Source organism: Parambassis ranga, chromosome 4 (genome assembly GCF_900634625.1).
Source record: "Parambassis ranga chromosome 4, fParRan2.1, whole genome shotgun sequence".
Classification (NCBI taxonomy): domain Eukaryota; kingdom Metazoa; phylum Chordata; class Actinopteri; family Ambassidae; genus Parambassis; species Parambassis ranga.
Window position 1 is genome coordinate 9,312,867 of NC_041025.1, and position 13,391 is coordinate 9,326,257.

General features: G+C 42.0%; 1 protein-coding gene across 21 annotated transcripts in view; it reads right to left on the bottom strand.

Annotated features, from left to right (window-relative positions):
* The window catches only part of celf5a (cugbp, Elav-like family member 5a), a 160,980-nt gene extending 148,418 nt beyond the window's left edge, over positions 1–12,562 (bottom strand). For all 21 annotated transcript variants that reach the window (XM_028403053.1, XM_028403044.1, XM_028403048.1 and 18 more), the window contains exon 1: positions 12,205–12,562. In XM_028403053.1, coding sequence (XP_028258854.1) covers positions 12,205–12,562 — 358 coding nt within the window. The remainder of the gene's footprint in view (positions 1–12,204) is intronic.
* Between the last annotated feature and the right edge of the window lie 829 nt (positions 12,563–13,391).

Here is a 13,391-nt window from a genome sequence, read left to right on the forward strand (position 1 = left end):
CCCGCAGCTTTCTGACCAGTTTGTTGACATAGCCAAAAAACTTTAGCTTTGATCAAAGATGTATTGACGGTAAGAGCTCTCACTCCAACGACTATCCACCAACCACACAATGAGACAAGTGACTAGGAGAAAGTTGGACATCTGCTGTACACAAGATCTTTGTTGCAATGGAGACAGTGATTTTTATGTGAGTTGTTCCATCCAGCAGAGTGAATAAACACGTGAAAGTACACTGATTTCAACAATGTAACTGTATTCTGATTACCATCTCTTTTGTATTCTAATTACCTAAAGTCGGTACATGTAATCCGTTACTCCCCATCACTGACTGTCTTAACATGGGTGATATTCCAGTCCATTTTCTTGTTTCACATGAGATTTACCATTCATGCACCACTCTTATTGCACCTTAGCACAAGCATATACACTATTTCGTTGTTTCATTGACCTTTGCGTGACAGCTATGTTTCCACTGTAACCCCCTGCGGGAGTGAATCAAAAGTAAGGTTAAGATGCCATGTGAGCCATTGATTCATTGATTGTCTTGGAACCTGTTTCATTTTGTTGCTCACCATTCATATAAATCACATTCAGTTCTTATCTCGTGAATCTCCTCCTTTTGTGTGGGACAGCTTGTCTCTATGCTGCCATGCATTTCAGTAAGTGAAAGACAGACAAGGATGGAGTCAGTCCAGGGTCGTGACCTCTGAGGTCGCTGACTGTAGCAGCGGTGTCATGGTGCAGCCCTCCCCATAGTATTTCTCATCACCAGCACCCCTAACCTAATGATTTCCAATAGCCCATGTGTAAATCACTCAATCACTCACACTGCTGTCTAACTCCCTGTGTCCCTCTGAGTCAACTGTTAAAAAAAAAAATACCAGGACTGTGGATTATGGTTGTTCCGGGTTTGTTTGTTTCTTAAATGGGTGAGGGTAATAGGAGGGAACAGCTCTATTTTGGTGGTTGTTTTTCTATCCTTTTTACTCTCTCTGGGCTTGTTGTTGTTGTTGGTTTACTTGACAAATGCTGGCCCTATCTCTGAATAAGAAACAAGTATTTTGCATTACAATCACAAACGCGATTTATTTGTTAATGTGTAATGCATAGGGCATTGTGAATAAATTAATAACAACGACAACACTGGCAAACAAAAGAGAAACATGAACTCCATTTAAATGTGATTCTGTGCTCTTTAATGTATGGCTTAATAAGAATTTGCAGGCCACAGGCGAAAAAGCTTTAACAACTCCGTAATTGGAATCCAAACACGTACAAATTGCCAGTGCAGCACTGCATACCAAGTGCGAAAAGTGTGAGTGGGGGTGGGGGGTGGGGGAGAGGGTATGATGAAATTGTTTGAAACACAACAAAAAGCCACTGTAATCAAAGTCTGCTGACACAGCAATGGGGGAAGCCTTCCCACCATGAAGAGATGATCCTCTGCATCATCTGACAGAAACCTAAAACAGCTTTATCTCACACATTGATTTCAGCTCCAAAGAAGAAGAAACTCCTCCACTCTCCATTCGCCATCCTCCTTCTCATCACCAACCCCACGTGTTTCCAGCTCTTAATGATATATTTTAAAGCATGGGATGTGTGTACTGGGAAATAAGGCCGAGTCTCTCCATCTCAGCTGCTTTGAATTGGCATGTAATTAAAGACTCTTACATCGGAGAGAGAGAGTGAGCGAGCGAGTTAGGAGGGGGGAACACAAGAAGTAAGTAAGCAGTGTGTTCCTGTTCAGAAGCCTGTGTTTGTCCGCACATGATCTACCTCTTGTCCTCTTTCTTTATGTGCCAGCTCAAAATGTACCCGTCGCTTTGCATCTCTGCAGAGTTTATAGACCTGAGTGAATAATAATATTATAACAATAACCACATTTCATTCAGCTGAATAAACAATGTACAGTCTAGGTTTATCCTCCACGAGCTATATGAGCAATTCCTTTGGGAGCTCCTGTCATCTGTATGTCTTAGAATTAATGTACAAATTGCAACAAAATTATATTAAACTTTGAAATAAAAAGTTTTAAGATTAGGCTGTCTTGCTTTGCTTTACTTTTCGGACCAGAACTAAGTCCTGGATTATAATCCCGTGTGGATGGGGACGTCGCAGGCATGTATTTGTTCTTTTTGTACTTTAGTCCACTTAAGAGTTCAACAGGGAAAGGACTATATGTAGCATAGAAACTTATTTGTCTCAAACAAATGCAGCTACTTAAAATCCCAAGTTTCTCTTCAAAATAAGTGTCTTTTTTGGTTTTCTTTTCACAGCTGTTGTAGCTGTAGGGAGACAGCAATTGTGTGGCTCACTTAAACACACACAACTTCTGATGTTGTATGAAGTGAAGAGTGATCTCCATGTGTTATATGCCGCTCAAACTGAGTAGCAAATATATATTTCCTTTCCTTTTTTTGATGATCCAACATGGTGGATGTTAACTAACAGCCTCTGCAGTTAATCCTAATGTTAACAAGGTGGGAAACCAAATAAACCACCACAAGATCTTGATCCGCTGCCGGAGCGCAGCATGAAAGTCCTACTCTGGCACTGGGCATAAATTGTGTACTGCAGAATCGTCAAATATGAATGCAGTTCCTGTGGGACTGGTCTGGCTTAAACCACAACCTCTCTCTTTTCACTCAACGTTTCATACCCTCTTTGCTCCTTTTTCTCCATCTCCTTGCCCCAGAGGAGCCAAGCTGCCCCAGTGAAATGAAAAAGTGTGAACTCGCTCTCACTGTGGCATTTCCTTGGCCAGAAAGTGTGAAGGTAGCAGAAAGCGAGCCAGTCCTGGCATCGGCCTCGCCTGCTCCCTCACACATCATTTGCACTCTTTGGAAAATGCTATCACTCTGGGCAGATTACTTGCTTACTTCATTTACTGCCGTGTGGGGCTCCGGGGGAACAGAGAGCCTTTCAGAGGGGTCAGAAGTGATACAACGTGATCATGACCTGAATCATTGCCAGCCAGGGAGGCAGAGGTGCAGACTGATCATCAGTCTGGTCTTAGAGATCGTTTTACTCATATAGTCATCATCCGATCCTCGGTGTGTTTACAGAGTCAAATGACCATGCTAATGCTCCGACTGATGGGCGACAAAGATGTTTAATAAAAAGCCGCTGGAGTTGGCAGGGAAAATGCCCTCAGTCATTGTTCCGACAACAATATTTTCTTTGCCCCGGCCTATAATGGGCTTGTAATGATGGTGTAATATAAGCAGTAGCCTAGCGTAACCTGTAAACCTTAATTAAGCAAGACAGTCACCTTAAACAGAGCCAGCAATGGTGCTCAGTCAACATCTCCTGATCCTGAATCTGGCTCTTCCATCACTCCTTCATCAATCACTCCACCCCTACTGCATCCAGCCCCAAATCCTCCTCCATTTCTTCTTTCACTACCCCTCCCATCATCCCTTCACCTTGAGCAATAAGCTGGGGGAGGATGAACACCACAGAGCACTGAGGAGCATCGGTGTCTATCATGAGGGCAAGAAATAGTCCCTGCACCCTCCCTGCTATCCTCTCTGACCCCTGAGTAGGAGACCTCAGCCATTGATTTGTTGCTCCTCGCTCACATAGACTACACTAGCCTTCAAGAAGCAGTCAAACAGATCCATAGGCAGCAGGTCCCAAAGGGCTGCCTGTGTGTGTGAACCTGGGTGTGTATTACAGGATGTATGTAGGTACAGTATGTATGTGTTATAGTGTGACATGTGTGGCCTAATGAGCATGACAAACACAATAAAGTCTTTCTAAAAGGCTGCTTCGGGATCAATGCAGACGTAAAGAAGCCATCATAACAATGAGGCAAGATAGACTCTGACACCTTCACGCTCACAATCTATATAATGCATTGCTCTGAGGTTAAATAATTCTTTCAGGCTATGTGAGTGGTGCTTTTTATATAATCCTGCATTTCTGTCAAAAGCCATGCACTTGTGACCGCATACTGTAGGTGCACCAGCATCAAGAAGGCTTAAAACTGTTCTGACTAGTTCCTCAGATAATGCTGTCTGGCAGCAGATGCAGTTTCAGTAGGTGACATGATTGATTGCCCATCCAGGAGTTGGCCAGAGCTCTTCGAATATATGTCAGGATAACACTTATGATACAGCACTTTGGCATCTTCCACTCGCTCTGTAGCCTTTAAAGTAAGCCTTGACTTTTGTAGACTATCTGGCTGCTTCATCCCTCTTTCGCTATTAAAGCCTCAGTCCAATCTATAAATACATCTACTGCCCTGCATCCCTGATGAGCGAGCTAATTGACACTCTTAATGGATGGAGTTTCACAGAGCTGTAAATAATGTGTAGGTTCACACTTACTGCCTCCTGCTGTGTTACTTCTGGGAGGGCAATAAGAGTTTACCCGCCAAGTCCAGTCTCACCAGCCGGTCGTCCCTCCTTACCTCCCCATGCCAAGTCTGCTCCGTTCCAGGGGATTTACAGAAATCAATAAAGGATTCTCAGAGTCCCCACCCCCCACCCCCACCATCCCACCCAACCCAGTCAAAGTCAGAAAACTGCATCCCTTCCTCCCTGTGTACTGTAACTGTAAGGGAAATAATACATTCACTTGGCTCACACCTTTCTCCTCTCTTGCTGTGCATTGTATACAATGCAGTGGAGTATTCCTAATGATGTCAGCCTTATTTTGAAAGGCGTTTAAACCTTTAAGACAGATCGATTGATCATAGCAAAGCCAAAATCACAGATGACTGGCAGCTGCGAACTGACTGTGGACCGAGAGACGGATCAGGTTCTCAATCACTTTGATTTTACAAATTGAAAGTTACCTTTAAAGACAGCACTTCAAACGCCCAGAGGTTGCTTGGATGGACTGATTGAAAGAGGGATGAGGAAAAAAAGATGTGTCAAAAGAAGACAAAAGAAAACACTATAAGGCTGAACCACACACACATTATTATTTTTTATCAGCACAGACACAGCCTTAAGAAGGAACAGTAATTACACCGGTGCTTTGATAAACAAACTTCCAATGAGTCGTCTGCTTTTTATAGGCGTTCTTTCCATTTAACGCTTTCTCCAAACGTAGCATAACATCCGGTGTTCCAAGCGCTATTTTCAGTTCTACCCTGCACGCCAAAAAAAATACGACTTTGTGTCCTTGCCCTAGCTTTACTCTTTATTTATTTATCTCATGTCACCACTGGAGCTGGAGACGACTAATAATTAACACTAATGGTGTGACTAACAAGCAGGCACCAGGGTGTTAATTGCATTGACGTATATTTCCTAGTATCCCCGTTCAGCACGGAAAATTCCAGAAATACTGTCCTGCTAACAACCAGCTAAGATAGATAGGTAGATAGATACATGAGCACACAGAAGAGATATGAGAACTCACCAGCTATTAATTAATATGAGCCTTTTTAATTAAGCCAGATCTACCGTTAAGCGGTGAACCACACATCGGGTGCCATGTTGGAACTCACATTAAGTCCTTATACGCTACTCATTCAAACAAATTAGCATTTGATCATCAAAAAAGAAGCACAAATTCCCTCTTTCATCCCTCTATTCTGCAATATCTGGCATACAATTTGCTTGTATCACACTAAAAATAATGTGGACGTGATGCATCTCCAGTACAAAGCCTCTGACCAGTTTGTGTCACTGGCAATAAAGCACAGAGACTGTTGGCTACGGCGTCAGTCCTTCTGTGAGAGATGATAGATGGAAGGAGTGAGTGGAGAGATGGCTGCGCGTCGGAAGGGACGCATCTCGGTGTGAGGAGATGGGGAGGCGGTGACAGGCTCTGGTAAAGGGGAGGGGAGGTTTATGGCCCTGCAGTCGCCCACAGATGCTCCCTCTGTCTCCCCCTCATTTTCCCCCTTCTTTTGAACACAGTATGAGAGCAGTCTTTTGGGGGAGGCTGGCAGGCAATCAGTGATGTCATGCCAGCAGTGCAGCGATGGCAGCTTAACCTATTTTCGGAAATACCACAGAATTTCTATTTATAACCGTGCTGAGCAGCATGGATCTTCACACATCCCTCATGGACCTGAGCACAGACACTTTCCAATCTGAAATGTGTCTCCCTCATATTTTGGTGTATTTACTTGCAATTTTTAGGATTCCATTTCTGTTGGCAGAGTATTAATCATGGTAGAGTAGCTTTAGCTTGTTTTTTTTTTAGATATCATCATCAATAACGATGCTTAAATTTACTTTGCGATAAAAATAACCATAAAATCACCCCTAAGCCCTTTCATAGATGTTATAGTATTACTACCAGCAGCAGTAATAGTATTGGAATATTACTCATGTTACTGAGGGGATTTTCTCATGTCAACAGCTTCCAGGTGATTATTTTATCTGCCCAAACGTCGCCTCTGCTCCTCCTCCGCCACCCTCCATCCATCCTGCCCCCAAACGGCACTCTGCCTGTCAGAGGCGTCCTCCATGTCCCAAACTGAACCATCACTCTACCCTCTGAGCGCCTTAGGATAAAAGCTCCCATTTGTTTCTGCATCTTTGACAAACACTTCATCTTTCCTCCCTCCACTTATCCATCTGTCCATACATCCATTGTTCTGTGCCATGTGTCTGTCTGTCATTTGCCTTGTGGGCCCCGCTGCATACATGTGCCATCCTCCCTGCCCAATCCCTCTCTGTCACAGTGGGCCGCATGACAGAGAGGGATTGGGTGACAGTGCTAAGTCATATCCACAAAGCTCCGTGTTCGCATGCACTGTCGGGCAGATACATGTACGACATTTATGCATTGTTCATCCACACCAACATCAAGGGCTCAACCATTTGGCAATCAGAGAGATGTGACAGCTTGACTAATCTGTGATTGTTTTTGCGGCCAAAACATGGGGGTTAGCGAGTCCTCCAAGGGCACAGTACTATAAGGCAAGACAAATAACTTATTATTTTCCAGGCTTGTACAAGGCTTTATCGCATGAGTTCTCCTGAACCATTCCAAAATGGAGAGGGATTATCACAAAACATTGCATTAAAATCTCCTCTCTCCCCTCTCCCTTGTTATTTCATTTTCCTTCTAAAATGAATCTGTGCCCAGCCAGGCTCAAACACAACATTAAAGAGCTCATGCTATTCTAACAGAAACCACCAACCCCCCCTTTCCCGCCTCGCTCCCTTCCCTTTTTTTCTCTCTGTGTCTTTATAACCCGCCTCATAAGAGTACACTTTGCTCTGTAGGCAATGGCACTCTCTGCTAAGCTACCCATACAAAATAGATAGGCTTCTATCCCTCTATTTAGACTAAGGAAATAGCTGTGACCTTTGTACAGGAACAAGAGGGTGGTATGCTCCTCTCAGATCTACCCTGTGAAAAGAAATGTGACCTTCAACAAACCTATTTTTTGCTAGCATAGTCATCTTGAAGTCATGTTGTATCAATTATATCTATGGATTCATTTACTATTACTATAAAATTATCAATGCAGGTTGCTGTCCAATACATATTTAAGGCATTGAAGACAAAATTTTGGAAACATCTTTAAATACCCACTCAATGCTTTTCTAGCAGAGGTACCAGAAAAACAAATGTGCAGAAGCTCCACAGCATCAATAATTTTACCATAAAAAGCTGAGAAATGCTGATATTTATCTTTGCAAAATCCATTTTGTCAAAAATTCTACATATGCACTTGTACCCAAACCACTGCGGTCCTCCTGTGACGAAGTTTGATTGTCTGAATCTAACCAAGCAGCAACTGTAAGACTAAAACAAAATTCATAAAGCAGCTAAAAAATAAAAACAAACCCCTTTACATAAAGTGGGAAAGTCAAGGATAATGTAAAATTTTAAACCTTATTTTGAAAATTCTTGCATCTATTACACATGTTAATGTGACGCAGGGTTGGTTGTTATCGCACCTAAAAAAAACATCACGCTGTCCACAAAGCCCACAAAGTAAAACAAACCACCAAAGAGCTTTAGTTAATGAAGTGCTTTATAAATGAGTCTCAGCTGCTCCATGTTTTCCTTTAGCTCCTTACAGCACATATCTGTCTGCGCTCCAGGCGCCCATTAAGAGCAAACATATTCCACAAAGGTCATGGAAGAACATCACTTCCAACATACTGAAAGTATAATATACTGTAAGCTATAATGAATGTTACATTGGTGCAGGAAATCAATCCATCTGAAAGGCTCTCCCAGGCAGGGATTAAGGGAGAACGAAGTGCAGACAGAATAAAAGTCAGGTGAGTCAGGCGTGCGGACACTGACCTCCAGCAGAACACGGCCTTGTTGGCATCTAAGATCACCAGTCTCCTTGGGAAGCCAAAAGAAAAGAGCGGAAGAGGGAGGGGATGTTGAACTCCTCATCCTGAAGTCAAAGCCCATAGCGCCTGTCAGTATCAGTTGAGCTGCTGCATCTTTTATGAGGAAAGCCCTGTCGCTTATTACAATATTTACAGACGTTTAAAGATTGCGAAGCGAGTGTTGTTACTGCATTAGCTTGGCTCGGTGGCCTTCGCTCACTAGCCTTGACAGATGATTTTGTCCTATATTTGTTAGATATATAGATCCATGGCACCACTGTAAAACCAATGCACAAAATGCACAATGAGAATTGTTTTTTCCCCCTTTGAAACTTACTGAGAACAAGAACCTTTAAAGGATGTGTTTAATTTCACAAGCAGCAACACAATCCTGGCAACAGTAAGCCACGCTGATCTCTGCTAAACTTGTAATAATATCACAGCGTGTTGTGTATGTTCCGTCCATGTCACATCCAGTGCTCTGTTTATGGTCTGTAAGTGAATTTATCCCATCTGTTTCCTCGGGGGAGATGCTGTCCTACAGCAGTGCCGTGATCTCTGACACTTTCCATAAGGCACACGCAAAATGGAAACGTGTAGATGCACTCACACTTCCTTGATATACAGGAGGAGAGAGAGGGGTTCAACAAACCAGAGTTTAATCAATGCTGCTGCCTTTAAGCTACAACTTTATAGAAGAAAAGCACTGGCTCATAATGCTATATCATTTGAGCTTGATGCCTATGTATTCCTTCCCTATAGCAGGAGGAAAACCTCCTCCTATCCATCAGTGTGGCTCAGAGGGAGGAAAAAAAATAAAAACTTCAATAAATATTTCATTAGATTATTCTGTGATTTAATGTGTGCTTCTGCTTGGCTGGGGTCTACGGCAATATCTCCATTTATAAATGCATTAACACAATGATACCGGAGACAAGCTTAATATTGATACTGAGGCTGCCACGGCCAGCAGATTGGAGCGGCAAAATGATTGTTTGTCTGTCTGTCGGCTGTGCTGAATCACACAGTCTCTCTGATTTGAAGACAGATACATAATCTGTGAGAAAACTGCTGCCTCTCCTTTAAGCATCGAGCGTTTCAAAGCAGAACTGTTCATCTGGAGAAATGAACAAAACAAACAAGCACCCAACACATACATGAAAAAAGAGCATTGATTGTGCATATATATGCATGTGCATAAATGTCTGAGTGTGCGTTCTGTGTGTGCAGAAGCTAATTAGAGCCAAAGGGAGAAGTTTTCACAGTCTGTGATAAATTCAACATCAGGAAATCCTCTACCTATTAATACCAATTGGGCGACAATAATTGGCAGGCCATCGACGGCGTGGGCAGAATTAATCATTTGAAGAGGCAGACTAGACTGAATTTTTAATTGGCAGAGGCAGCCACTGTTTAGGGAGGCAACCAGCTGATCACCCAAGAGACTGCTGCTTCAGACAATGCACATTTGCTAATCCTCTTGAGTCAAGTTATTATGGCCATGCATTATTATCACGCTTTACAAACTAATTCCATGTTTTCCCTCATGGATTACTAAGGGGGAAAAAATAGTTGCATAAGAAACAAAAATAGAGGGAAATAATAATAAACACACAAAGCACAGTGTGGATAAAAAGAAAATCAAAATGACAGAATAAGTGCAATGACTAGAAATGCACTACACTTAGTATGATGAATATAGAGTGTGTGTGTGTGTGTGTGTGTGTGTGTGTGTGTGTGTGTGTGTCTGTCCATCAATGTCTTGGTGAATGTGTCGCAGTCTCAGTGTTTCCATCAGGATGCTTCCACCATAATCCTTTTATTTTCTGCCTAATAACACGATTAACTATAAAATAACCTCATCTGAGATCATTGACATATTATGGTTTGATTATTGTTTAATTGTTCAGCCAGGCTTCATTACAGTCTAAGTCATTTAATTGGACTGAACTGTGCTTATCTAAAATTAATTACTTGTTTGCAAGTTAATGAATGAGAGTAAATACATGTTTACTCACACAGGTGCATTCAAACCACGCACGGGTTATTTGTTATTCTTAAATAAATTGCAACAAAACTTGTGAGTATTGTATGTTATTTTTCATACTTTACAGTTTTTAAAAATGGATTTCTCTTTTGCATTTCAAAGCATCACGAAGCAGATCACACACTTTCTGAAAGCAAGCATAGATTTTAAGAATTTTTTTTTGTCGCCCAGTTTTCTTCCTTTAACAGCAGGGAAAAAATGACAAACGGATCATGTGTCGTCAGCTGTAATAAACAATCTTAAATGGTCTAAATCAAATTAATTAAAATTATTATCAATAAAACAACCACTACTAATGATGAATACATTCCCTGCCTAGTTGCAACTTCCTCCGTGTTTCACTTGGGGTATGTACACATGTGTGTTATGTATCTTTTACAGGACACCGTGATGTGGTGGCAATCACTCAAGAGCCAACTGCTGCAACCATTATGCAACACAAGGCAATTTTAGTAAAAAAAGGACTAAAGGACTGCCAAAGTTAAAAAAAATAAATAATTAAAGTCTTCCTTCCGTCATGCTGACATCATCAGCTACAGGAGCATCATATGTGTGGAAACTTAAATTAAAACTGGGCCTCAACCTTCCTAATACATGTCTTTTGATAGTGAGTTTGTACAAAGGCGTGTTTGCAAATGTCATTTACACTACTGTTTTTCAATGTTGTTTGTCTTTTGTAAATGTCAATGCAATAACAGACTTATCTCCTCAAAAGGAAGGGGGGGGGGGGGGGGGGTTCTTCTTCTACTGTGAGACAAAGAGCTAGGGAAAGACAGATGTCATCAAATATTAAATTATAAACGCCAAGAAGTCACGTTAACACAGCAGTGCTCCAGTTGTTGAGATTATATGAACACTTGTGATTGGTTGCAGCTACTAACACTGAATTTTATAGTCTTGATGACGTTTTTAGACTCGTGTGCACACCAAAAAACTAAAGTTGGAAGAAAGTGACGATCGTGATGATGATGATGACGTATCTGGTGCGTAGATCGACGGTGAGGGGGGGCGGCACGTATTGTGAAAATGGTTTTCTCTCCCAGCCAGCCAGCGAGCTCCAAACCATATATATCTCTGCTAACCAACTTCATTATGGAAGATGGAAGTTGTCACTGCATGTATATAGTGAGCTGAGTGGATTTACACCCTCCTGCTTCCATTTCAGCAGAAGCCGCGCAGCGTCGCTGCTGCCCCCCCCCCCCCCCCCCTCCTCCACCCCCACCCACTCTCCGTGGCGACGTTCGTCATGCTGTGTGACAGCTCTTGCGCCCCTTTGGAGACACCGTATAGTATGGAACAGATTTGGCTGTGCCGGGCTTTGCGCCCAGCCCTGCTCCATTCGCACATTGGGAGATGTTAAAGAAAGCATATGGATGAATAAATGATGCCGCCCCCTCCGCACAAAGATGGGACTGGCAGAGGGATGGCTCTTTAAAAATGCATCCTTTCAGAGCGCCTCTGCCCCACTTAAGGAGCGTGTGGAGAAAATACTCTTCACTTGCAATAAAATAAAGAATCATGTGTGGGACTGGGATCTCATATCATATCTGTATGATTCTAGTTTTTGCAGGAGATTTATAAATATGAAATCATTGCTAAGGAAATACTCATAAAATCACAGTGATGTCAGAATTGAACCAAAACTTACTCTTTTTACGCAAAACAATCAGAACTGGGACAAAACGTCAAACCTCATGAATGATAAATGAAAACACGTAAACAACCGTAAACGTGGTGATGCTGTTAAGACTGGACTGAACATTTCAGGATAACAGAGGCACATACACGCATTTCTACACAAATCAGCTCAAAATGCACACAGGTAATAATAAAGCAATTATTAAGCTCCATGTGGGCCTTGCGGCCATTTGAGGGGCGACACGTTACCTTTGTGCATGCCGGTGTATCGGTCCTTGAGAACTGTCAGTTCGTGGATTTTCCCAAACTGTTCAAACAGGGGTTTCAGGTCTTTTTCTTCCAAGTTCCGCGGTATCTGCCCGATAAACAGCTTAATGGCATCTTGGTCTTTCATGTTGCCGCTCTCCGGATGAATTGAAATGGGTTCTGACCCGTTCATGGGTTTCGGAAATGTGATCTGAGGGTACTGGTGCTGATGTGGGATAAATAGTAGTGGTTGTTGGGTCGGTGGTGCCCCCGGTCCGGTGAAAACCAGGCTGGAGTGAGCTGGCTGGGGCTGCTGTGGATGGTGCTGCCTTCTTGTTTCAGTCTGAGTGAATCTGGCCATTCTGAGCTGGGAGCAGAGTGGATAATAATGACAACACACACACACACTGTGAGAGAGCAAGCACTCAGCTGGAAACCAGGCTGACTTTCTATCCGACACACAACACACACACGCATACACGGCGAGGGGGGGTGATATTGCCGGAATATGCGCACGGATGCGATATGAGACGCTCTGGAGCGACACCCAGTGGAATGTATGCAGCACTGCAACCTAAAGGCCAACTATGGGTCCAACAAAATTAAAAAAAAAATTATTAAGCACGCCTTTGTTCCTCTTTAAGTAACAGAAGAATTCATCGAAAGTAGTTTGTCACTTTTTTTAAAAAAACAACAAACACATACTGGGAAATGTTTTTCCTACAGCTTTTTGACGTCACAGTAAAGCACAGGTGTTAGTCATTACATTAATGATGTCCCGGTAAGAATCTAGTTTATTATTTACACCTGCACAGTCCTACTGAGGGGCAGAATCTACACAGATAATGTGTTAGGTTTAAATAATAAGTAATAATCCTGTGTGTGTTTCCATGTGTCAAAGTCATTTATATCTGATCTGGCAAAATGAAAAAAATAACATAAAATGAAAAAATGTAATGAAAATAAAGTAAATCAAGGCTTCAGATTCCTTATAATACAGGTCAACCTATTTCAAGTTACTTTTATTTATGTTTATGTAGCCTATATATTTTTTTTATTCATTATTTTATTTTAGTTTCTGGTATTTTATTTATTCTATGACAATACATCTTACATTGTTGCTGCTATCTTCCAGTCTTTATTACATGTGTTACCTTATATATATATATATATATATTTATTTATGTTCT